Source organism: Megalobrama amblycephala, linkage group LG3 (genome assembly GCF_018812025.1).
Source record: "Megalobrama amblycephala isolate DHTTF-2021 linkage group LG3, ASM1881202v1, whole genome shotgun sequence".
Classification (NCBI taxonomy): domain Eukaryota; kingdom Metazoa; phylum Chordata; class Actinopteri; order Cypriniformes; family Xenocyprididae; genus Megalobrama; species Megalobrama amblycephala.
Window position 1 is genome coordinate 46,227,666 of NC_063046.1, and position 27,321 is coordinate 46,254,986.

General features: G+C 39.5%; 1 protein-coding gene across 12 annotated transcripts in view; it reads left to right on the plus strand.

Moving 5' to 3' along the window:
* ehbp1l1a (EH domain binding protein 1-like 1a) overlaps positions 1–26,072 on the plus strand; it is a 46,972-nt gene extending 20,900 nt beyond the window's left edge. For 4 of the 12 annotated variants that reach the window (XM_048185675.1, XM_048185677.1, XM_048185681.1 and 1 more), the window contains 22 exons: positions 917–1,162; positions 2,777–2,836; positions 2,949–3,114; positions 3,978–4,388; positions 4,578–6,968; positions 7,067–7,132; positions 7,664–10,155; positions 10,239–10,287; positions 10,712–10,912; positions 11,169–11,651; positions 12,325–15,060; positions 15,506–15,752; positions 15,830–15,984; positions 16,118–16,166; positions 16,253–16,777; positions 21,655–21,706; positions 21,917–21,951; positions 22,135–22,246; positions 22,711–22,810; positions 22,938–23,011; positions 23,337–23,451; positions 24,916–26,072. In XM_048185675.1, coding sequence (XP_048041632.1) covers positions 917–1,162; positions 2,777–2,836; positions 2,949–3,114; positions 3,978–4,388; positions 4,578–6,968; positions 7,067–7,132; positions 7,664–10,155; positions 10,239–10,287; positions 10,712–10,912; positions 11,169–11,651; positions 12,325–15,060; positions 15,506–15,752; positions 15,830–15,984; positions 16,118–16,166; positions 16,253–16,777; positions 21,655–21,706; positions 21,917–21,951; positions 22,135–22,246; positions 22,711–22,810; positions 22,938–23,011; positions 23,337–23,451; positions 24,916–25,006 — 10,856 coding nt within the window. In that variant the 3' untranslated portion in view covers positions 25,007–26,072. The remainder of the gene's footprint in view (positions 1–916; positions 1,163–2,776; positions 2,837–2,948; positions 3,115–3,977; positions 4,389–4,577; positions 6,969–7,066; positions 7,133–7,663; positions 10,156–10,238; positions 10,288–10,711; positions 10,913–11,168; positions 11,652–12,324; positions 15,061–15,505; positions 15,753–15,829; positions 15,985–16,117; positions 16,167–16,252; positions 16,778–21,654; positions 21,707–21,916; positions 21,952–22,134; positions 22,247–22,710; positions 22,811–22,937; positions 23,012–23,336; positions 23,452–24,915) is intronic. The other 8 variants (XM_048185680.1, XM_048185683.1, XM_048185684.1 and 5 more) reach the window with 6 other exon arrangements.
* Positions 26,073–27,321: the final 1,249 nt, after the last annotated feature.

Consider the following 27,321-nt stretch of genomic DNA (forward strand, 5'->3'; position numbering starts at 1 on the left):
GGTCATCATTTACTCACCCTTATGATATTCCAAACCTGTTGGCTTTGGAAAAGAAAGGAATGACATGAGCCTATGGAAGTAAAATTATGACAAATGCCTTTAAAAGAAAAAAGTATGTTGAATCACACAAATCCCCCAAAAAAAAACAACAACAACAAAAAAAAAAACTACGACAACAACAAAAAAACAGTGCATTGCACTAACATTGCTTGCATTTTAAAGGGTTAGTTCAACCCAAAAATTAAAATAATGTCATTAATTACTCACCCTCGTGTCGTTCTACACCCATAAGACCTTCGTTCATCTTCGGAACACAAATTAGGATATTTTTTGATGAAATCAAATGGCTCAGTGAGGCCTCCATAGCCAGCAATGTTACTGCACCTCTTAACATCCATAGTTAGTTTTGTCATTTTTATTATTTTTTTTAAATGTATATTTGGTTTATATTAATTTTATTTCGGTTTTAATTATTTTATTACATCAAGTTAAATGAAAGTAAAAAATTTTGCTTTGGCAAATAGCTGAAATAAAATAAGTTTAAGTTGTTTATTAAATTATTTTATTTCAGTTTATTTTAAAGTAAGAACATTTTATGGTTTTAGTTTGTGTTAACTATAATAACCCTTATTTTAATGCATTGAATTGTCAAGAATTACATTTTGGGTGGCTGCCATTCAACAGAATGTGAGAATATATTTCGAATGGAGATATTTCACACTGTTTTTGTTTACATTTGTCATTATTTTGCTTCCATATGAGCCTGAATAAAAGTAAAAAGATATTTTGGGTTAAAATCAAACCCTTTAATTTGTTTCCTCTCTGCACTCATCTCCTCCTCCTCCATTCTTTCCTTGTAATCATTCTCTCCTTTTTCTATCATCTTTCTTTCTCATCTGGTCATTGCCAACCTCAGAGCCTCTCCCAGAGGTCCAGACGTCCGAATGGAGACATCAGGTTGTGCCCACAGTGATTAGACCTAATGTGCGCAGACCAATAGCCCCTTCTCCTGTAGATGCCCTTAATTCTCCTTTCTATACCTCTCCTTTCATTCTTCCCTCACCCTCTTCCATGATCCCTGAACCCCACATTTATACCCAAACATCCACTATAGCCCCTGTTATTGCCTCCATTTCAGTCCCTTCCTCTGACTCACTCACAGGTACATATGTTGGTCTGAACCTTTATCTGTGTTTCATTCTCATTCTGTGTGTTCGTACTGTCGTTGTGTGTTGAACATTGATCAACAGAGAACAGGATTTAAACATGGCTTGAGCTAGTGAGATCTGTTTTAGATTACACTCCAACATTGCTTGCATAGCATTACAGCATCGAAAGGCCAAACATTCCATTCTTTCCAGTTTATTGCATACATCCATCATAACTATAAAACTTAAAAACAGTCAGTATTTCTGATTAACTTACAATGTTTTTGATACTAGCAACATTCAGTTAAACAATATTTTAAGTTTTATTCTAGTGTTTTTTTTTTTTGTTTGAATTTTTCCATAAACATACAGTTTTAATATCAATAGTACAATCTTCTGTAAAAAAAAAAAAAAAGAAAAAAGAAAAAAAGAAAGAAAAAGAAAAAAAGAAATGGGTAATTAATAACAATCAGATAACTCATTATATGCAACAAGTCTTAAATGACATGATGTTATGCCCCCTGGAGGACACATGAATAAAACTACTCAGTAACACAATACTGTTCAAAAGTGTGGGATTAGATTTTAACGGGATAGTTCACCCAAAAATGAAAATTTTGTTATCTTTTCCTCACCCTCATGTTGTTCCAAACCTGTATGAGTTTCTTTCTTCTGTTGAACACAAAAGAAGATATTTTATAGAATGTTGGTAACCAGACAGTTGATAGTAGCTATAGAAGAAAAAAAATACTATGGAAGTCAATGGCTACCATCAACTTTTTGGTTACCAACATTCTTTAAAATATCTTTTGTGTTCAACAGAAGAAAGAAACTGGAACAACATGAGGGTGAGAAAATTATGACAAAATGTTCATTTTTGGGTGAACTTTCCATTTAAGTCTCTTATGCTCACCAGGCCTGCGTTTATTTGATTAAATTTTACACAGTTTAAAACTGTTTTCCATTTGAATATATTTTAAAATATCATTTATTTCTGTGATGCAAAGCTGAATTTTCAGCATCATTACTCTTCAGTGTCACATGATCCTTCAGAAATCATTCTAATATGATGATTTGCTGCTCAAGAAACATTTCTTATTATTATCAAAGTTGAAATCTTTTTTGCTGCTTAATATTTTTTTGTGGAAACTGATGATTTTTTAAGGATTTTTTGATTAATAGAAAGTTCAAAAGAACAGCATTTTTTATTTGAAATAGAAATGTTTTGTAAAATTATAAAATTATAATTTTTTTTATTCGGCATTCTTGCTGAATAAAAGTATTAATATTTTTTTAAACATAGTGACCCCAAACATTTGAACAGTAGTGTATGATGTGAGATATATCATAACAGATGCATGGTTTACATGATAGATTGATACATACATGTAGCTTGTATGATTTGGATGAATTTTGTAAAATACTAATCTTTCAAGCAGATCTGTACCTTAACAAACACATACAAGGATTGAGCTTTCTCTCAATTCTATATTGTGTGCTGTGTTAACTTTAGCAGAGGTCTTTAACAATGCATCAGTAGAATGCTTGTTGAATGATGCTTCATATTTTGTACTTAATATTTTGTAATAGATATAACAAATTATACTGTATGTTATATTATATTTCAGAGAAACACAGACAGTTAAGTGTATTAGCAGAGGAGGAATATCCCAATACTGTGTGTACTGGTGAGTATACACTACAGCTGCTCTTATAGCTAACCTTCCATTGTTTATAAATTTGAGTATTTTCATTGACATATTAGTCATTCTTTTGTGATCTCTGTAAATATCTCTACAGCTGATGAGGATGCAAACACAAAACCTTCAGATGTTCCTCAAAACCATGAACCTCACCCTCGCAGAGCTGGAGTCATCAGTATAGCCAACCAAAGACCAAACATGGAGCTCACTATGGACAAGAAACGGCCTGTTTTTGGACTTGAAGTTGTACGGCCTGCAAGAAGGTGAGTAATATGCAGAAGACTAAGTAAAATCTTGCTGATTGGGTGATGTCAATAGGAAGTGCATTAAAGGAGTGAAGTTGTTGGTTGACACCAGAAATGCACTGACAATTTGGTATAAATACCTGGAATACTTTAGTGTTGCATTTACTAATATGGATGACTTTGAACACAAACACTCTTGGTTCCTTTATTTTTTTGGAAATCTTGGATGCAACAATAACGACTTAATGTATTTTATTTTATTTTATTTTATTTTATTTTATTTTATTTTATTTTATTTTATTTTATTTTATTTTATTTTATTTGTATTGTATTGTATTGTACTGTTTTTTTGTTTTGTTTTGTTTTTTTTTTCTTTGTAAAATTAACCTGAATGTATTTTGCTGTATTGCATAAATTTTAATGATCACTTGCATTTGTGAGGACTTAAACCCTGCATTAAAACCAAAAATGTATCATTAAAATTATATAAATTTAGTAAAAAATTAGGCCACTGACCACAAGGTGACTAAACCAACAAACAAATTTTGAACTTCATAGAAATGGTTATTGACATTTTGAGGCCATTGGGTTTCTTTGGTGTAAATTCAGGGTTAAAGTCACTTAATTTTCTTTTTGTATTAGTTTGCATGCTAAAATACAAGTTGGCACACTGTGGTGAACAGAGGAAAAAATAATGTATGAGCATTTTTATGTTCATACCAAGGGCATGAAACAGGGGCATGGTGTTCATTAACACTATTAATCTCAGAGAAAGGTAATTGACATTGGTTCAAGTTGATGCCATGCAATATAATTGAAACTTTTTCTTTCATGATATCATCTCAGCACATCTTATCAGTTCTGATGTGTTTTCTTCTTAGACCAGAGAGCATGACCTCTCTGCTGCCCACTGACCATACGTCACCCAATGTCACTGATGTCACACATTTTGAGCTGCCAAAATCAGAGCTGTCTGATACAGATAGAGTATCCACTCCTGCAGCCCTCGAAACTGTCCCAAAACCTGCTGAAGCCCCTACATTCGCCGCCCCTTTAACTCAGATCCAGATCAATCAGTCAGAGAATTCACACAGCTCTGCTGAGCTGGCCATTTTACACTCAGCTGCACATGAGAAGACAGAAAACAAGATGATTCCTTGTAAAGACAAGACAGAGCCGTTTCAAAGTAGTTTTCAACCAGCGGAAATACAAGAGCAAGAAGTCAGCCCAGAATCTGTGCCGCAGCCACTCTCAAGTCCAGAAATGTCCCAGGCAGATCACATTGATGAAGGGTAAGTATGTTCTGCATCCGACCATAACATTTGCTAGCATATAGTTACTGTGTTACATTTAAAGCTTACTATGCTATATTAATATAAAATGCATATACTGTATGTGTTGCGGTCCATTCGCTTATTATTATTCATAAGTCCATTTTACATCCTCCCTCTGATCTCTGTTCTAATGTCCCTGTCCCTCAGCGCCAAAAGCATGGCCGCTTTGCTGCCCTCTTGCCCAAAAGTGTCTCATTCTCATTGGTCACCATCCATATTGGCTGATGATACAGTTGAAAATCAAATAGGAGACTTGTTTGTAGATGGACTACCTAGAATGAACCAGGAATTCAGTGTTCTACCCATCTGCAATAAAGCATATGAAGGAGAAGAGGCTAATGTCGACAGATCTCCATCTTTTCCCGGCATGATGTATCTTCTTCCAGCCTGTCCGGAAACTACTTTTGTTCCTGGGATGCCATCTGTAACTTTTCAAGACACTAAGTGGCCTTGGAATGGGTCTGTGAAGATACTGAAAGAGTACCTTCAAAAAGAGAAACCAGCAAAACTTATTCAAGATATGGATTGTTCATTGTATGAGCGGAGCACTGTGGAACATATGGTATCATTACATTTAACTTGCCCAAGAACTGCCAGCATCCCTGGATTCCCATCTTTGCCTTTCAATATGGTCAATCTTCTACCGTTGTGTCCAGATTTCTCTGTAGCTCCAGGTTTTCCTTCAAGACATCCAATCATTTGCACAGATGAAATCTGGCCTAAAGAGAATTTAGCAATTTATTTGAAGAAAAGTAAGGAACAAATTTTGCCAATGTCTTCAATGAACGTGGATTTTGAAACCTCAAGAAATATGCTTTCATTGAGGTCATCTTGTTCAGCAGCACCCAAGATTTCAGGATTCCCATCTGCTCCAAAACCAGTTACACCAAGTATGGTGAGGATTTCATCATGTTGTCCAAACATTTCCTGCATTGCTGGATTTCCATCTGCAAAAGAGCTTGCCAGTCAAAATATTATCAAACAATGGCCATCCAACAATGAAACATCTCTGATAATAGCACAAAAGAACCAGTCCAGTTTGCCTCAAGTTGTAAACATATTAAAAGAGGATGAGTTAACAGGTATGGTGAGCTTAGTACCATCTTGCCCAAGAAAAACAAGGACTCCTGGTTTTCCATCTGCACCAAAACGAAAACTAGACATTAAATTTTGTATGACAAAACTCCTACCTTCATGTCCAACAGCCTCTTGTGTCCTTGGAATATCAACTATACAAATTATTGCAAGCACATCAGATTCACTTAAGGAGTGGCCAAAGGACATTAATCCATTTTGGGTGAAGACGCTAGCATCTCAGCCATGTCGTTTAATCTGTCCATATCGAGCTCAGTATGAAGTTACAGAAAACACATCTGTTTTTAACAGTATGCTGTCATTGATACCATCTTGCCCTAGAAAAGCAAGTACACCTGGATTTCCTTCTGCACCATGGCTCATACCTGAAACACAAATAATATCTAGTACTCTGTCAACATGCCCACAGACAGCTAAAACTCCAGGCTTCCCCTCTTTAGTCCCAAGCGAAATTGATAAGGCTTTGGTAAATAATTGGCCTTTAAAGGAGAAAGGCTTTTTTGTGAGAAGGTGTTTGCCAGTGTACACATCTGAGAGGTTAAACATTGCTTATCAGGACAAAGATAGTTTTAAAGAAATGTATGCTATTTTGCCAAGTTGTCCAGTGAAAGCAAATGTTCCTGGCTTTCCATCTGCACCAAAGCCCAGATTAATGCTTCATCTTTTCCCTTCTTGCCCAACAGTCTCAAATGTACCTGGGATGCTATCAAGCATAATATCTAAAGTGGAATTACAGTGGCCTGAAAATGAAAGGCCATTATGGGTTAAACAATTAAGCAGAAAGTGTCAAACCATGCACATTGTTCCACCTCAGTACAGAATTATGAATAAAGCCATCACTAGGGATATGGTAGCTTTGCGCCCAACTTGTGCAACCAGTGCTAAATTACCCGGCTTCCCATCTGCCCCAAGACTAAAAACTGAGAAGAAGGCACCAGATATGGTTTCCCTCATGCCATCTTGTCCACGTTTGACAAAAGTATTAGGTATGCCATTTGTTGATTTAGGAAATGAAGCAATGGATTCAAGTGCATGGCCACTGGATGCAAAGCAACTGTACAGGAGAACCACAAAGGATGAGTCTGATATGGTATGTTCTTCCTTAACAAACTTGAATCAAACAAATGACAATAACCTGAATTTTCACATAAAAGACATGGTTATGATGATGCCATCCTGTGCAAAGCAGTCCAATGTTCCTGGGTTTCCATCCAAGTATTCAGAATCTCCACATATTCTTTATCAGACAAATAATAGTCGAGCGTCAACAGAAGATGTTGGCCATAAACAAGAAACTTCAACTGTGCTTGCTTCAGCAGACATCGAAATAGACCTGTTGAGTGCAAACAAGTCTGACAGTAGTTTTGCATTAGAGAAGACCAATGAGAATGTGAACTTTTGGGCAAGTTGTGAGGAAGGACAAAAGGGAATTCTGGAGAGGGGGTAAGTTCAGAATTGCCCAAGTGTTTGTTACACAAAACTGTGATTTTATATTGCACATCAGTGGATAGTGCATGAAATACTTTGACACTTGTTTCTAGGAAAATGCATTTCAGAATGTGGCACTCCATACCAGACATGCCACTATTACTGACTGTTGAGGAGAGGTGAGTTTTGCAAGGAAACATTAGATAGAGAATTAATTTATCGCTTTGCCTTGCCTTAATTGCATTTTCTGTCTGCATAACATTTATCCACCTAAAGGCATAGTTCACCCCAAAATGAAAAATCTGTCATCATTTACATTATGCACCTTTGTTCCAAACCCATATGCATTCCTTCATTCTTTTGAACAAAAAAGAGAATATTTGGAAAATGTATGTTTTTTTTCCCCCCCATAAAATGAAAGTCAGTGGACCCTGCATAGTTGACCCTTTCCTTTTTGGGTCAACTATGCCTTTAAAATCATAAATGCATAATGGTATGAAAACTAGGCACAACAAATAAGGTGTAGCAGAGACAATTTAGGCCCTGCTGTAGTTGTCAAGCCCATCAGTTGATTCATGAAGTGTTCAGCAGGACACATTCATTGAAAATGAATTGGCTGCCACTAAATGGAATGATGCATGCAGTCAAATCATCTTGTATTGTCAGACAACCTCACATATGACATCTGATCATATGCTTATTTTTCTCAGCTGTCAAAGCATAAGTGCTCAGATTCCACCTTCTGAAAATTACGGAGACACTGCAAACGTGGATGTGGATGAAGGTATATTATGGGCATCACAAGACAGAACAGAACAGTTTGTTGATGCTTTTAAGAAAGAAGAAGAGACTACAGAAGATCACAGTAGTCTGGTCCCTTCTACAACAAAAGACTGGCCTACAGGACTGCAACAAGAATGTGTACCAAACATGGTAGATCTTCTTCCATCATGTCCACTGTTCTCAAGAGTATTTGGATGTCCATCTACAGCGCTTTCAAGCATATGCAAAACAGACATAATCAACTGGCCTACTGATTTAGGTATAATTTGGGATGAGCCATGTAAATCAACTAAAAATATTTTGTTAATGCCATACTTGGACAAATCCCCCTATGAGGCAAATATGGTGTCCCTGGCATGCACGTGTCCAAATGAAGCAAGAATTCCTGGCTTTCCATCTGCTAAAAGACTCACAGAGACCCCATGTCCATCTTGCCCAGAAACATCCATTGTTGTTGACACATCTTCACAAACCCCATTTGCAGAGGAAACGCATCATGAGGAGTGGCTGTGCATTGAACCATCATTATTGGAAGAATTTCCTGAGTCAAAGCCAGTTTTAGACAACGATAACCCAGTTGAGTGTTCAGAGATGCCTGTAATGATGATGCCATCTTCAACACTTAATCCTGATTTCCCATCTGCACCAAACAGTGAAGAAATAATTACTCAATCATGTGAAGAATTACATCTTCAAGAGTCTACAATTGCTGAGTCTAAACTGAGGGACTACTTCAAGCCTGCAGATGAGATATTAAACATATCTGAAAACACTGCACAAATTCCAGATTCTATCCCTGAAACCCAAATCGAGCCAAATATGTTGGAGTTTCTTCCATCCTGCCCGGTGCTTTCTAGAATCCCTGGATGTCCATCTCTAAGAGTCCTTGAAGGCAAGGAGTGCATTATTGATCAATCAATAATCTTATGCAATTTATTCAAGGATAGACAGACTGATATTTTTGACCCCAGTAAAGATAAAAATGACTCACAGATTATAGCTCTGGCACCAACGTGCCCACAAGCATCATGTATTCCTGGCTTTCCATCTAGACCACATCCTAAGTCACAGATGGAGCCGAACATGCAAAACATTTGTCCCTCTTGCCCAAAGGTTTCACATATAGCTGGTTGTCCCAGCATCCAGATCCCGAAGACGTCCAATTGGCCTATGAGTACAGTCATTTTGTGGTCAAGTCAATTAAAGAAACCCCCTGTTGTTTTGGACATGGACAAGATGTGCAAAGAAAACAGTCATAGAATGTTTGCTCTGGCACCTACATGTCCATCAGTGGTCTGTGTTCCTGGTTTTCCATCTGTGCCCGAACCAATCATGCTATGCATGCTTCCAGCTTGCCCGGAGAAATCTAATGTTATTGGATTTTCTTCTAAAAGAGAGCATTTAGATTGGTCCGTTGACAAGGAAACATTTTGCTGTGTATCTTTTAAAAAGCAACCTGTTGTTGTTACTGACAGAGTAGATTCACTCAATGAATTAACTGAAATAATGTTTGCATTGGCTCCAACCTGTCCATCAAAGGCAAGAATACCAGGATTCCCATATGCACCTAAGCGCAAAGTTACACTTCCTCCTAATATGATTGGTCTTAATCAGTGTGTTCCGAAGACTTCAAGAATTATGGGATTCTCATCAAGCGAGAGTATAAACACAGGAGTTTGGTTTGCAGATGAAATGCCACTGTTGGAGAGGCCATTGAGAACAAGATCAGAACTGCTTATCCAGTTTAATTTAGCAAATCCATATGAAGAAATAGACAAATATATTTTTCAGAGGATGTTTACACTTGTGCCCACCTGCCCCAGAGAAGCACGCACACCTGGTTTCCCCTCTTTACCTCAGGTTAAAGTAGAGGGCTTCTATCTCAGTAAAGAACCAGACACAGTCAGCCTTTTGCATTCTTGCCCAGTGGTTTCTTTTAACATAGGTGTTCCTACAGTAAAATCTATGCCCATAGAAGAGTCTCAAGAAAGGATATGGTCTGCTCAGAAGCCCATATGGGTCAAACCTCTTAAAGAAAGACCAGTTTTTTCTTTAAATTTTACAAAGGATTATGAAGAATATTCAAAAACTATGTTCTTACTTACTCCTACCTGCCCTAATAAGGCTCGCAATTATGGGTTTCCATGCTCGGAAAGGCTAAAAAAAGAAGAGTGTATGATGACAGATGTCTTGCCTTCTTCAGAGGCTCCATTCTCTGCAACCGATGAAATAGAATTCAATAACCTGGTCACTGAAGTACCATGTTCCCCAGTTGAAGCAAATCTTCCTGATTTCCCACATGCTTCCACATGTGCAATTTTTCCATCAAGTCCAACCCAAGAACACATTGAATTTGAAGTCAAATTTACCCAATACATAGAATCAGAAAGGAATCAAACACTGGACATAACAGGAACTGGTAAGAGAACCATTATTAGAGTGAGGCTTGAATGCTATGTATACAATATGTATACTCAGATTTATTTTTGTTTTTTTTTAAAGATAATCCTAAAGAAATAGGAAGTTTTCATGAGATTCCCTTGGTTGAAGGGTGAGTTACATAGCATGTTTTTATTTGTGTGCTATCACTGCATTTGCAGTAGATTTTGAAATTGTTTGATTCGCTTTGCATTAATGCGGACCACATTTCTTTTAGTTTAGTTATTTAAATACAGTATATTATATTTATATTATAATTTCTTGACATTGTTTTTGCTTTATGGGAGCTTTATACAAGCTTGTTCATGTAAAAACAACACCCATTGTGTCATTCAAAATTATCTAATAAAACATATCTCAACATGACTTGAATTACCTGACTAATATATGACTTTCTTCACTAACATTATTATATCATCTCACTGGATGTTGTATCTGATTTTCGGTGCATGTACGTGAGAGTACGCATGGTGCATGTGAATTGCATCACAGACCCTGCAGTCTTCACTTTTAACTAGAGAACTATTCTGTATCAGTATTGAAAACCATCAGGAGAAGTTTGTTCTAGAAGAGCAACATGTCGGGGAGCAATCTACTAGTAAATCCCATGATACCGCAGAGCCAGGAGAGACTGCTGTAATGTTAGGATGGGAGGTTTTGGAGGCAGATGATACTTCCACAGAAAAAGAAGAACCTTCTGGTCTTGTTAAGAGTATAGTTGATGTCTTTCACAGAGGGTAAGTAGAGGGTACATAATTGAGTGAAACATTGAGCATGTTGGCTTGGATTTTTGTTTTAAAAACACTTGAAATCTATCTAGGTCAATGATTAGTTAGTAAATGTAATTAGGAATCAATAAAATTACTCCTAACCAAATGTGTTCTTTTGTTACAGTAATTTATCTTCATTTTTATTAATGTCATTTTGCAGTTTATTGTTTGGAAAACATTTTTATTTTTTACTTTTCACATTGCAAGTGTTGCTTTCTTTTAGTTATGAGACAGTTGCAGCAATATTGCAGCCCTCTACCTCTGGATCGGTCACGGATACTTTAGATCCTCTCGGCAGCCTTTCATCTTCTGTGGATGCCGAGGGCAGCGGGACTCGCATGACCAGTGGATGTGATTATTCATTGGAGGGGCCTGTGCAGGCAGCAGAGCCTGAGGTGTTTGATTCTGCTGAACCCTACATGTGGCGTTTGGTTAGTGGTTGTTCGGAAACATCACTGTCATCAAAAGAGGCTGAAAGCTGGTTTGTTGAAGATGAAGAATTTTGCCTAATGAGGAAATGGCCCCCCTTGACGGAGGCTGACCTTCATGAGATAACTAAAGAAGAGGACAACACACGTGTTGACCCCTTAATGCAAGAGGGTACAACTTCTGTTCAAGAAGAAGCTGGTAATGATGAGATTATGACAGAAAGTATGTTTGAGACACTGAAAGATGAGGTGTCAACCACACTATTTCAAGAGGAGGGGTGAGTTCATCAAGAGTGTTGCATTCAAACCCAACAACGGCAGAGTTCTGCAAACGGCAGCATGGCTATATTCTTTTTTTTCTTTTCTTTTAGCATTTTCCCCCTCATATTTGCACAAATTTTGCACTGAAATGGCTGTGTCCCCCCCCCCCCCCCCCAAAATGTCCATGTGTCTAATTTTGCTTTTTGCCATAAAGGTGCAGTGTGTTATTTCAGTGCAAATGGAATTGCAGAAATAATGATTATGGCCAAATGGGTTGTCAGTCTCCAAATCATGCCGTAAGCTGACAGAAACTATTTTGAAACCGCCAAAGTTTTGTATCTGCACAAGAAACAGACGAGAAAGAATTTTAAAACAAAAAAAAATTACACACTGCACGCTTAAAGACATTTGTTTGTTCAGCTAAGATTGTGAGCTGAGATCTATGCTGTTATTACAAAATCCACAGCTGTTGTGACTTTAATTTATTTGTTGCATGTTGCAAAAGTATGCAATTTCTGACGGATGCAGTGGTAATGTTGCTTGGATGTACTTGCAGTGGTAATGTTGCTTGCTAAAAAATGTATGTATAAGTTGACTGTGGTTTATAGGCGTGTCTATGGAAAGCTGTTGTATTCGTTACAGATCTCAACACAAAAATAAATGTAGTGATACTGTATTTTTGTCCTTAAGGCCACATCGTATTGTGCATGAAGTCTCTCTTTTCATCCAAAGGAATAAGGACGAATTGCTGGGTGAAGAAAAAACACCTATGTCTTTCCCATCTTTAAAAAATCCTAATAGCCCAAAGGCTATTGAAGAACAGACTGCTGTTTCAGCTTCAAAAGAACCTTTGCCACCAAGAAGGACCAAGAGGCAAGATATTCTTCAAGAGACTGTTCTGTTATCAACACCAGTTTCCAATCCAGCTGAGCCAAATGCTCAGAGCGATAACACCTGTGTCATAAAACAAACTGAACATTATTCTCAAAGTACTTCACACAATGTACAGGCAGGTACAGCACTCACCACCATCCAAAGTTCTTCAGCTATGGCAGATGAAGGTACATTTCTAGAAACGGATGTACCTGTCCCATTGTCACGGACCAAAAAACAGCAAAGTGCTTCTTTACCTGATGATACCTCAGTGATAGAAGCAGCAGAAAATGAGGTAAAGTTATCCAAAATTGAGATTTGTTCAACAGCACCCAAAGAGAAGCCCACACCCCAAGAAATTATAGCATCATGTCATGGCACCAATGGAGAAGATGTTTCCCTATTGCCTTCAAAAGTCACACAATTATGTGCTCCTCAGAGGCGGAAGAGTAAAGCTCAAACCAGCAATGTTGATGAAGCCAGTGAAGAGTTTGAAATAAAGAGCACATTGTCTTCTGTCATCAACAATATGTCTCAGTCTGAAGAGAAAAGAAAGACCCAAGCTGGTGATGAATTGAACATGAAAGATCAGGCACAGCTGGATTTGAATGTTCCTGAGATGTCTGAAGTGCAAATGCGAATCAAAAGCATTGATCTTCCAGTCCCAATGCCACGTGTGAAGAAACGACTCAGTGGTTCTTTTCCAGATGATCTTCCCTTCCCTGCATCCACACCTCTTTCTGAAGCAGATTCAGATAACATTGCTCTTCAAAAAGAAGAGCATCAGGATTCCAGTCTGCCAGTGGCTATGCCACGTTCAAAGAAACGTCTCAGTGGTTCATTTCCAGATGATCTTCCAGCCACTTCATCCACCCTTGCGTCTCAAGCAGATGCAGACAACATTGTTCTCCAAACAAAAGACAATCAAGATTCAAGTCTGCCAGTCCCAGTGCTACGTGTGAAAAAACGTCTCAGTGGTTCATTTCCAGATGATCTTCCAGACCCTTCATCCTCCCTTGTGTCTCAAGCTGATTCAGACAACATTGTTCTCCAACCAGAACACTGTGAAGATTCAATTCTGCCAGTCCCAGTGCCACGTGTGAAGAAACGTCTCAGTGGTTCATTTCCAGATGATCTTCCAGCCCCTTCATCCACCCTTGCGTCTCAAGCAAATGCAGACAACATTGTTCTCCAAACAAAAGACAATCAAGATTCAAGTCTGCCAGTCCCAGTGCCACGTGTGAAGAAACGTCTCAGTGGTTCATTTCCAGATGATCTTCCAGACCCTTCATCCTCCCTTGTGTCTCAAGCAGATTCAGACAACGTTGTTCTCCAACCAGAAGATCGTGAAGATTCAATTCTGCCAATCCCAGTGCCACGTGTGAAGAAACGTCTCAGTGGTTCATTTCCAGATGATCTTCCAGCCCCTTCATCCACCCTTGTGTCTCAAGCAGATGCAGACAACATTGTTCTCCAAACAAAAGACAATCAAGATTCAAGTCTGCCAGTCCCAGTGCCATGTGTGAAGAAACGTCTCAGTGGTTCATTTCCAGATGATCTTCCAGCCCCTTCATCCACCCTTGCATCTCAAGCAGATTCAGACAACATTGTTCTCCAACCAGAACACTGTGAAGATTCAAGTCTGCCAGTCCCAGTGCCACGTGTGAAAAAACGTCTCAGTGGTTCATTTCCAGATGATCTTCCAGACCCTTCATCCTCCCTTGTGTCTCAAGCTGATTCAGACAACATTGTTCTCCAACCAGAACACTGTGAAGATTCAATTCTGCCAGTCCCAGTGCCACGTGTGAAGAAACGTCTCAGTGGTTCATTTCCAGATGATCTTCCAGCCCCTTCATCCACCCTTGCGTCTCAAGCAGATGCAGACAACATTGTTCTCCAAACAAAAGACAATCAAGATTCAAGTCTGCCAGTCCCAGTGCCACGTGTGAAGAAACGTCTCAGTGGTTCATTTTCAGATGATCTTCCAGCCCCTTCATCCACCCTTGCATCTCAAGCAGATTCAGACAACATTGTTCTCCAACCAGAAGACCGTGAATATTCAAGTCTGCCAGTCCCAGTGCCACGTGTGAAGAAATGTCTCAATGGTTCATTTCCAGATGATCTCACTGATCCCTTGACTTGTCCACCACCTCCTGTAGATTCACTTGATGTAGAAGTCCTTCCTCTCTCAGAAAATAAACAATGTTCCGATGAAGTGCCCACACAGACAAGGGCAGAATCAGGGATGGAGAGCCTTGAGGTTTCCACCACCACAATTGCAAAGGAACTAGAGCTAAACAGAAAGGAGTCTGTTTTAAACCTCATTGGGCAGATAGTTCCTGATGTGGCAGTTAACAGTGAAACACACAAGACTGGTGCTCCACTTGGTGAACATTGTGAGGACATTGGGGAGAAGTCTCATGTGAAAGAGCTACAAATTGAAAAAGATCAAAGTGTTGAGGAAGAAAAGGATGCTATACATTCTGGAGATGATGAGGTTGATTTGAGCATGGACACTGTAGATGACACAGGTGTTGTCTTAGATGTGTCCAGGTAAGTTTCGTAGGACTGACTGTTGTCACATTTGTAGACATTACACATACAAGTTTTTATTTTGTATAAGTGCTGTAACTAGTCACTTAGAGGTGCTCTGTTGTTTCACCGATAATGTTGCAATAATAATGTTGGGTTTTCAAAGACAATGCCAATGTATAGTTAATTTAGTCATTAAATGTTCAACCTTTTAAGTTAAACTGCTTGTCTTTTATGAAAAAAATTGCAAAATGTAAATACAAATAAATTATTGTATGATAAAGATGAAGACAGTGGTGCTTGTTTAATTTTGTTGTCATGCATTGTGTAACGTTCTGAATTTCTTTTTATGCTTGAAAGAGATATATCTACATGAGTTGAATAGCTTTTGCAATATTGGTTTATTTTAATGTAGAAATCAGCAGTTTAATATTTGTTTAATATTTCTTTTGTTTCTTCTATCTAGAAAAGAAGCAGCTGAAGATTCCTCGAGTTTTCCTGTTCCAATGCCTCGTGTGAAGAAACGTTTAAGTGCCTCTTTCCCAGAAGACGTCTCCATTTCCAGTTCCTCATCAGCCAATCAGCTGGAGGCTTCAGAAAAGGCCAATATTGAGCCCACAGTGCCTGTTCGTAATAAACGAAGAGCTGCAGCAGATGTCATGGATGTTCAGGGAAGTTCCACAGCTCACTCAACGCCAACCAATGAAATAGAGGTTATTGGATCTGCTACTTTTTTTATTAAGTTGATTTTTACCATTGTGATATAAATTTTTTCTCTGTTCAAATCCAGATTATGACCTTGGTGAATTCAAGTCAGTCTCTGTTGGAATGGTGCCAAAAGGTCACACAAGGTTACAAGGGTGTGCGAATCACAAACTTCAGCACTTCGTGGAGAAACGGCCTTGCTTTCTGTGCCATCCTGCATCACTTCCACCCAGATAAAGTGTGGGTGTTTTTTTTTGTTTGTTTGTTTTTATGTGGAAGAAGGCTTATTTCATAAATGTCACATGGTTTATGTATAATTGATCAACTTAGTCTTATTCAACATTTTGTTATTTGTTTGTCATTTTGTCTTTAGGAATTATGAAATGCTGGATCCGTATGACATTAAACGCAACAACAAGAAGGTGATCCACCCCTTTTAATATTGGATAATTACTTTTTTCCCCCTGTGATTAGGAAATGGTAAAAATAAAGATTCTTCTATTCATAGGCATTTGATGGCTTTGCTGAACTGGGCATCTCCAGGCTGATAGAGCCCTCTGACATGGTGCTGCTGGCAGTGCCCGACAGGCTCATCGTGATGACGTATCTTAACCAGATCCGCACCTGTTTCATGGGCCAGGAGCTCAGTGTCATTCAGATCGAGAAGAACAGCAGTGAGTCCAGTTATGCTGTTGGTGAAAAGAGGGAGGAAGCTGATCCTGAAGCCGCTGCTCGCTACTGTGCCGAAAGGCTTCAGAGCAGCGGAATCACTTTAGAGACCAATGGAAGCTTCCCTGAAAGGGAAGGAAAGGTTGGTGCTTTGGTGCCACCTCCAAGAATGAAGCGAACACAGGGCCAGAGCCAGGCTGGAGATTCAGGAGCTGCTCAGCCTCCGGTGGCACCACCTAGAACTCACTCCTCAAAGGCTTTTTCTCATGTCAAGGATGCCGATCTTGTAAGAAAGCGCAGATCAAAGCTGCAGGGGAAGTCACTGGATGAGCATGAACCACACGAACAGCAGAGCGGTACAGAGGTAAAACATTAAATACATACTCTACCAGTCAAAAGTTTGAAATACATAATTAAACTGATTTCAAAATAATGAAATTAATTATTTTTTTTAAGGCTTTTATGCTCACCAACACTGCATTTATTTGATTAAAAATACAAAACATTAATATTATGAAATATGATTACAATTTAATAGAAATGTTTTAAATATTTTTTGAATATATTTTTGAATATATTTTAAAGTGTAATTAAATCCTGTGATGGAAAGGCTACATTTTTAGCAGCCATTACTCCAGTCTTCAACATCACATGATAAGAGATCATCAAATCAGTATATCAGAATGATTTCTGAATGATCATGTGACACTGAAGACTACAGTAATGATGCTGACTTTTCACTGGAATAAATTACATTTGAACATGTATTACAATAGAAAACATTTCTTTTAAATTGTAATAATATTTCACAATATTACTGTTTTTTACTGATTTAATGCAGCCTTGGTGAGCATAAAAGACTTCTTTAAAAAACAATAAAATCTTAATTATTCCAAAATATTGACTGTTAGTGTATATTGATTGTTAGACTGTATTTAAAGGTACACTATAGAACCTTTTTTTTGTTCAAAATGAACAAAATTTAACAATACATCATTAATCCTTTTTCCAAAATGTGTTTTTGTCTCACTCTGATTCACTATGGTAATCCTAAATTGTGTACATATGTCACTCGCCCATGTGTGTCTCCTCATATCTGTAAATAGAGAACAGTTGCTCCAACTCCTTTGACTTGTGTATGGTGTGGGAGTGTCATGGGTTAGTTAACCCAACGAGCGAGAAAGGTTGACGCGACAGAGCTCATAATAAAATCAACATTGGCTTGGCTTTTCAGACATGGTAACTGTGGGTTCCTATTCAGTCAGTCATGTTCGACATTACGTCGATACTGACATAATGGGGTCTCACTTGGGAGCCCAATCACCTCCAAGTGGTATAAAATGAGCCAATGACCAGATTTACATGCCGGGCCACCCTCCTGGCATCCGGGTATAAATGGCACCGGCCTACTCACTTCCATTCATACTTTTGCTTTGGAGCGGAGCGGTTGTACAGTGATCGCTCTTCCAATTCACCTCTACTGAGAGTAAATTTCTCTCACCTCTATTGAGAGTAAATTTCTGAGCAAATAACAGCAATTTTAGTTGCTATCAGGAGAACACTCTGAAAACAGCAATTTTAATTGCTATTTTGCGTGCAGCTCGTCGAGGGATCTCTCTGCAGGTGTGATGGCGCATTCCAGCGGTGTTTGCATCCAGCTTGCTGTTTACACAGGGTAGCATTCACCCGTGGGTGCTTCAGCTATGAGTATTTCCCTAAAAGAGCAAGCATGGCAGCGAGCATCTTTTTAAAGATGCCTCTCTGTCTGTGCATTCCTGGATGTGGTCGTTTCCTGGTTTCAAGAGCCTTCTGCCGGGTAAACCCCGCGGATCTCCCGCTCCTCAGTGCGTCATGTGCTGGTGAGCTGCCTGCTGCCGTCATTTGGCACCCCGGATGAGGATCAGATGTCGATAGCTGCATCGGTGCGAGGGCTGTCATTCTCTGGAGAGAAAGATGAAGCTGAGCTTCCCACTTCAGCGGTGTTTGCTCATGCTGAATCGGATTCAGAGTTGACAGCCATGCTTTCCCAGGCCGCCGCATGCTCAGACTCATTCTGAACGATTGTGGCTGGATGATTGGTTCTGGGCTCGGAACGCAACGCAAAAGATCACCTCGCCCCGCCCCCATGCCTTTCTTCCCGGAAGTGCACAAAGAGCTTTGGCAGTATGGAGGGCCATTAGTGCCAAAATCTGTTCAAAGTTTTTCCTCTCTCACTACCCTCGTCTCTGGGGCGGTCAGGGGTTTCATGGGGGTTCCTCAGGTGGACTGTGCAACTACGGTGCTTTGTGCCCGCAGAGTGCTGCCACGTGGTGAAATCACCTATGTCTCCCATCCAGTCCCTGTGAGGTGATGGCAGTTCTAGCTGTTAAGCCTCACAGTGCTGCTGAACAGACTGCCTCCTGCTATGGTCATCCTGCTGGCCAAGGCAACACACAAGTTCTGAGTTCTGAGCCGGGGGTTGATGCAGGACCCACGCATGCTGACTGACCTTGCCCTCCGGGCAAGAGAAATCGCAGCACAGGCCGTCAGGCAGAAGATGTCCACCTTGGTGGTCCAGGAACGCCATCTCTGGCTAAACCTTGCTGAGATGCGAAATGTCAACAAAGTGCGCTTTCTTGAAGCTCCTGTCTCACAAGGTGATCTCTTTGGCGACACTGGCGGGGATTGCACAGCAGTTCCCGACAGTGCAGAAGCAGACATTCTGCCACTGTGGTCCAGTCTGCTTCTCGCCAAGAACATCCCCCTGCGAGCAGTGCTCTGCCCCGGCTCAGCCGTGAGGCCAAGCCCTCTGCAGAAAGGTGATGCAGTCTGTCCCCAGGTCCCCACTAAACCTAAATGGTTAGCGAGGTGGCCCTGGGATGGGTGACCCGGAGTTTCAGGGAACAGCTCTTTCTCAGGAGCTGGTGTACGCACCACCCCTTCCCCCGGAGGAGGGCCGGGTGGAGAATTTTACTACTGTTCCGCCATTGGTGGAACGATCTGGTCGGTGGCAGGTCACTAGGAAAGCACGATCTGATCATCAGGTTAGCCCTTAGAGGGTTGGGGACCTGCATACATTTTCGTCAGCGAATTGTGCCTAGAATTTGGGCCAGCTTCCTCTCACGTTATCTTGAGACCCCGGCTTGGATATGTGCCCAAAGTTCCCACCACTCCCTTCCGGGACCAGGTGGTGAACTTGCAAGCGCTGCCCCTGAAGGAGGCAGACCCAGCCCTAGCATTGCTGTGTCCCGTTCGTGCCCTGCACGTTTACGTGGACCACACGCAGAGCTTCAGAAGCTCTGAGCAGCTCTTTGTTTGCTTTGGAGGTAAGCAGAAGGGAAAGGCTGTCTCCAAACAGAGGTTGACCCACTGGATAGTGGATGCCATCACCTTGGCGTACCAGTCCCAAGGCGAGCCGTGCCCCCTCGGGATGCGAGCTCACTGCACTCGGGGTGTTGCCTCATCCTGGGCGGTGGTGCACGGTGCCTCTGTAGCAGACATCTGCAGAGCTGCAGGCTGGGCAACACCAAACACATTTGCGAGATATTATAATCTCAGAGTGGACCCGGTGTCCACCCTTGTGCTGTCTACACGTAGATAGCCACGGGTGTTTGCTTACTTGTGCCATTTCCCTCGGATGAGGGAATGCGAGCACTTTTCCCACTCCTCAGTTCAGTTCCCCACATGGTGAATCCTGTAGAGTTCCTCCTACATCCTGTGGCAGCCAGACGTGGTGGAGGCGTCCGGCGCCAGATCCAGTACTTGTGTGCATGCCCGGTTGGTCAGCCCTTGTACTGGGCTAGATGCCCATATGATGTGATTCCCCTCGGGTAATCCCGGTTTCACTGATGGTAAACTCGTGTCTTTCCCTGGGCGGCTTTGCTCTGCCCTGTCTCTGAGTGCTAGAGTTCCTCCCGGAAGATAGGACCTACGTCAGAGATCTTCCATATGCGTTACTGCCCCTCGGGTCAGTCCATATGTGTCTTCCACACGTTACCTCCCTTCGGGCAGGGTGTGGTCTCGGCTTCCCAGCATCTGCTTCCCTAACACTCGTAACGTGGCTCAGTTGCTATGGCGCTTTCCATTTGGACCCCATTACGTCAGTATCGACATAACGTCGAACGTAACTGACTGAATGGGAACGTCTAGATTACTATTGTAACCTCAGCTGTTGAGTAAAAAAAAGCACTGTTTCGCTTTTACAACATTTCAAATTACTATTGTACTAATGTAACCCCCGTTCCCTGAAGGAGGAGCCCTGAGTCACCGCTGAATGGCCAGGTGCCCTGTCTTGGCTCCTCAGAAAAATATGAATGGAAGTGAGTAGGCCGGTCCTATTTATACCCGGATGCCGGGGGTGTGGCAGTCTCACTGGCCAATTCCCATTGGCTCGTTTTGTACAACTTGGAGGTGACTGGGCTTCCAAGCGAGACCCCATTACGTCAGTATCGACGTAACGTCTCCGTTCCCTCCTTTAGGGAATGGGGGTTACAATAGTAACCTAGACTATTTGAAATGTTGTAAAAGTGAAGCTGAGTGCTTTTTTTTACTCAACGGCTGAGTAAGGTATTTTATGGAACAGATAAATTGCCATGTATAGCTCTCTAACAGATTTCATTGTAAAGCATTATCTATTGTGAAGGGTCATATTCATTCATCCGCACAGTCCCATAGAGCTGAAGCACAACCAAAACAATGTTCTTCCCCAAAATTGCATGCCGGCTTGTTTTTTTGTTTTTTTTCAACTGCTAGTGGGCCAAAAGTTACATAGTGTACCTTTAAATTTAATAGTGTGGTCTTTGCTACCCAAAATGACTAATAATAATTATAATGCATGAAAGCCAAAAGCTAACCATTGCAAGTATTCTCTGTAATGTGCCTTTTAATAATATCACACAGCTGTCACGACTCTAAAAGGATATGATGTGTGATATAAGACTTTTTAATGGTCTGTGTACTCTCTAGTTTAATGCATTTTTCATGAAATTCATTTCAACAGAACATGTACAGTATTCAGGATCATTATATAAAGCTCAGGACCCAGCAGGCGTGTTATGATGGTCCGTGTTTACAGTGTGCTCTCTGTTTAACTGATGTTTGTGAATCTGTGATTCGTGTTGTGTCATGAGAGAGATATTGTTTTTGGAACTGGGTTGTATTATGTATAGCATAATATATATTTTTCAATTATCATATAATTGGTTAATCTGTATAAAGAGTAAATATTACTGAGCTGCTGTACATTATAATGTTTTTACCCAGACTGCATCAGTCCAAGCAGAAACCGAGGCAGTGAGAGGAGGTTCAGAGTCACGTAAGATTTGATTCAAAACACACCTTTCAAAGACTTTAAATTGAAAGACTTTTTTTTTACATTGTTAAATTGTTACCCTTTGTTGAACATGTTTTCTGCAGAGTGTAAGAAATTATGAAAAAAAAAAGTCTGTTTTTGTTGTAAAGTATTGTAAAATGTTGTTGACTATTGCATGTATGTTCTTCTGTCTTGTTTGTATTGGATACGTAGAAATTGTTGAAGCGGCAACTGCAGGAGACAACCAGGTCATTCATTGTTTTTCTATTTGTGACTTGTTAACGTCAGTTGAAATATTGCCTAAATTTAAATTTCTTTCATCGTTTGGTTTGTACATGATAGCTCCAAAACAATATTTGAAAGGCTGCAAATGCATATACATGGGTTTAAGTATTTGCATGTGTCTTTATGAAGTTTATGTCCATTTGCAGGATATCAGTCAGTATGTGCTCAGTGAAATACAGGCGCTGGAGGCTGAACAGAAGCAGATAGATCGCAGAGCAGACACTGTGGAGAGGAAACTCAGAAGACTTATGGAATCTGGTAAGTCATTGATTACAGTAGCTAAAGTTTTAATTTGTAATATTTCACGAACTGATTGTTGTGGCCAATCAGTTGTTCCTTGGTTCCCTCAGTTGCTTGGTCCCAAAGAAAGCTCTCAGAGTCAGAAGTTCCAGGTTTATTGGTGGAAAGTCCCCAACTATTCTATTTGTTTAAAATGTTTATGTAATAATATTTTTTGGTACTTTCCACTGTTTATTCTTGTTCCCATAAATTGTTCCTAGCAGCAGACCTGGTCTTACCAAAGTTTTTGCACACAGACCACTTCTATAGTTGATCCTTCAGTGATCAATACATTTTCCCAATAAGGGTTAGAGATATAGTAATTGTGAGGGAGAGTAATTGTGCTGTGCCATAGATTATGATGCAGTGTGCTAAAAATGAAAATGACAATGCAGTTGATTTGTGAGGCTTGATGAAGTTCAAGAACTATCATGCACTTACAGGTGATGATCGTCTAGAAGAAGAGACACTGATTCAGGAGTGGTTTACCCTGGTCAACAAGAAGAATGCTTTGATCAGAAGACAAGACCATCTACAGTTACTGTATGTCTTTTCACACTTATTTTCAGTTACTTTTTGTGTTCCACTATACTCATTTAGATGATGGCCTTTATTTGAACAGTGGCTGATTTAAGACACCTTGCTAATTATCATTCCTTCTGTGTGACAGACAAGAAGAGCAAGATTTGGAGAGGAGGTTTGAGCTGCTGAAGAAAGAACTGCAAGATCTAATGGCTGTGGAAGGTACGAAACATCTATGTATGTAGGCTACAATAGTACATTTTGCGGTTTCGTTTTAAAGGAAGCATGCAGTAATCATCTGATTCAGTATGTTGCAAAGGGTCCCAATGTCTCTGAATTCCAGTAACAGAAAGTGCAGAAAATGGAGAACTATATCTCTAAGAAATCTCTAAGAATGTACACAATACACATATGTTTAGGAGCATCTGCATGTGTTTTTAAATAGTAAAGATGTTTTGCCTCTCATCAAGTAGTTTTATCAGATGCATGATGAAATCTTGCTATCTTCATTGCTATACTATTATATTTTTTTGTCTTACTTTTAAAGAATGGAAGAAAACCCAGGCTCATAAAACCAGAGAGCAGCTGTTGTTGCAGGAGCTGGTTTCTTTAGTCAACCAGAGGGACGAGCTTGTGCATGACATTGATGCCAAAGAGAGAGGGTGAGGTTCATTCACAAGATATACTCTGTACTTTTTGTGGATTCCTGGTCTACGACTTTTCTATGTAAGACAGCCAGAATATCAGAATTTTAAAGTATTAGTTCACTTTCAAATGAAAATTACCCCAAGCTTTACTCACTCTCGAGCCATCCTAGGTGTATATGACTTTCTTCTTTCTGATGGACACAATCAGAGAAATATTAATAAACATCCTGAAACATCCAAGCTTTATAATGGCAGTGAACGGGACCAATGAGTATGAGCTAAAGAAAGTGCCTCCATCCACATCCATCCATCATAAACTTGTGGTCCGGGGGGTTAATAAAGGCCTTCTGAAGCGAAGTGATGCATTTGTCTCATCTACGTCCTTCACCTTCCCTGTTCAACTTACGGAAGAAGCTTAACTGACGCCACGCCAGTTTACACCTTCTTTGTAACTTGAATACAGAAGGCTGTCTGATGAAAGCTAGATATTTTAAATAAGATGTAATATAAGTCTCTGATGTCCCCAAAATGTGTCTGTGAAGTTTCAGCTCAAAATACCCCACAGATCATTTATTATACCTTGTCAAATTTGCCCCTATTTGGGTGTGAGAAAAAACATGCCATTTTTGTGTGTGTCCCATTAAATGCAAATGAGCTGCTGCTCCTGGCCCCCTTTCCAAAATAGGGTGGAGCTTTAACAGCTCATACTTCAGTTGCTCAACAACAACAAAGCTGGAGAATCTCACACAGCCAAAATGACGATTGTCAGTAATGATGTTCAGCCTTACATTGTTCAAACCGGAGTCGGACACTGATGTAGAGACTCAAGAAGATGTTACACATTTTAGAATGCATCTGGATTTTTCGGAATGGTTAGTGGATAAATTTATGTAGTCGCTGTGAAGTTGATTCAACTCATCGACTAGCATGTGCCGTCATGTTCATTTTTCGTGCAATTACAGCATTGAATTGACCCTCGTTTGTGAAGCAGTCCGGCGTAAAATGACGGCATGGTAACAACACTCTACTACAACAACTCTTCCTCTTCTCTAAAGCAGCCCAACATGGCCTCACCCCCTTTGTTGCATGTTCTCGAGGGCAGGGTTTATGTCAATTTTGGGGTTTGTGAGGTCACCAACACAGGAAGATGCTTGTTTTAGTCCCTACCAGCTATTTGTTGTAGTCCTTAAAACGCGATTTCTGTAAAAGAAAATATCTCCCTTTGCATTGAACTTTGAGCGTCGTAACTTTGCAGATGTTGTTTATGTTCAAACAACAACATTACACACTAGCTAAAGTTAAAAAAGTGAAATCATGAACAAGGACCCCTTTAAAAAAAAAAAATTATCCAACCTCAAACATTTGAATAGCAGCATAGCAGCACCTTTGCAACGTGACACTACTTTTGCATGGGCAACCACCAACTCATTCTTTCTTTTTCTCTCCTTTTTTTACTCTTTCTCTGTTGTCATCCTCAAGGGCTCTTGAAGAGGATGAGAGATTGGAGAGAGGTCTAGAAATGAGGCGCAGGAAGTATGGAAGTCGGAAGGAGAAGTGTGTGTTACAGTGAGGGATGATTTTTACCTGCTTTTATACAGGACCATCTCTTTAAACACTGTGCTGATGGACTATTGAGGTGTGTGTGGACCAGATTACAATAAATGACAAGGAGACTGTGACTAGATGAATCTTCAGTCCTCATGTTGAAAAGTTCGAGCAGCATGAATGCTCATTTCGGGTGAATTAAGAGTTGTTAACTTTTAGAGACATTTTAGTCTCCGAATATTTAGTTTGAAAAATTTAAATAGACAGTTGGTCAAAAGTGTCCTGTTAAGACTTCTTGTTTTATGTTTTCAGTAAAAATAATATACATGTGGCCTTTGCAGTGTTATTTACTTCATTGTTTAACTTGTGTGTACAAGTCAGTTGCTGCACAGTGATTTTAAGATATCTCATATCAAAGCTAGGTAGAATATAAGTTTGCAGAGTTTGAAAGAAGGATTAGGCAATTTTAAAAGACACTGCTCTGTTACATGGAGATATTGTTCTGTTCTGTTATGCAATTCAAATGTTTCACTAACCTAAATAAATACATGCCAACAACACAGACAACATTTTGCACAAAATTTCTCCATATTTTATGACCCCTCTCCAAATACTGTTAAAGGGGTTGTCTATTCTATTTTAAGAACCCTACTTTAATATCACATGACTTATAAAATGCATAGAATTGGTCAAAGAGAGTGCGCACATGCACTTTGTGTGTTAGCATTTTGTTTTAAAATATCTGAATTAAAAAAAATATTTTTGGGGATTATAATTAGGCCTATATAACATAATCTTTCATCCATGAATGGTACAGAATGCAGAAGCAGATACTCTCAGCAGTGAATAAGCATAATTTCTCCCTTAAAGTGTGTGTGTGTGTGTGTGTGATGGTTATTTTTGAGTGACTGGTTGTTTTAGAGATTGTCAGCTCTTTGCATTGATATCTGTTTACACTTTGTTTGAAATGTTATTATTTGATGTTATTTGTATTGGGTTGCACAGTGAACTGCTTTTGAAACATCCTGATGTCAGCTAACACACTACAGTTGACATGTCTTTGGGAAATAAAATTGTTTTAAGATTCTGCATTCAGACTCTGTGGTGAAACATCTATGAATGAAGGCTACAATAGTACATTTTGTGGTTTAGTTTTAAAGAAAGCATGCCTTAATCATCAGATTCAGTATGTGCAAAGGGTCCCAATGCCTCGGCACTCAAGTAAAAGAAAGTGCTCTAACCAGAAGTTAAATTTTACTTCGCAATCAAGTTCATAAGGGCGAGTTCTCTAAAACTGTATATGCCACATCATTCAAAACATCTATACACACACACACACACACACACACACACACACACACACACACACAGAAGAGCTTAACCAGGAATGAGAAGATGAACTGAATCATTAATGAGCCATTTTGTTTTTTCTTTTGGCACTTGGCAGCCAGCCACACTGAATCATATAATTAAAACAACTTTTGATTTATAAATAGGCTATAAATAATTTATAAATTTGAATTGTTAAATCAAATTTAAAAAGATTGTAAAATATCAAAAAGGAAACTGAATTTATTTTAAAAACAAAATCACAGCAAAAGTAAATGTTTAACTTTATGATCAAAGGAGCCATGAATCAAAATAGGTAATTGGGTCAAATAATGATGACAGCCTTTAGCCTAATATCTAATAATAAGTCTAATAATGTGTTGTTGTTATGTTTAATGCATTTTTACCTTAATATTTTGAGCTTTTTTGTGGGTAAATTGGCCCAGACTAAATGACAGTCACAGGTTTACGAGTGTAGCTACAGTTAACCACCCATTAGCGAATCGATTCGTTGGTGCAATTTGATTCATTTAATTGGTTGAAACTAATATTTAGTAGTTTCAGTTGAAACACATCACTAAAATGTTTGTCCTGGCATACTTTTTCACATTTTTTTTTTTTTTTTTTGACATGAAATAAACGTTTCACAAGTTCATCACTCCTTCATTTGATTATTTTAACTCTCGAGTGAATATGAATGCTTTGAGAATCATTTCGTTTGAATCCTTAAAGGTTTAGTTTGCCCAAAAATGATAATTCTGTCATTATTTACTCCCCATGTCATTCCACACACCCATAAGACCTTCAATCATCTTCAGAACACAAATTAAGATATTTTTGATGAAATCCGATGGCTCAGTGAGGCCTCCATTGATAGCAAGATAATTAACACTTTCATTTGCCCAAAAAGGTACTAAAAACATATTTAAAACAGTTCATGTGACTACAGTGGTTCAACCTTAATATTATAAAGTGACTTTTTGTGCGCCAAAAAAACAAAATAACGACTTT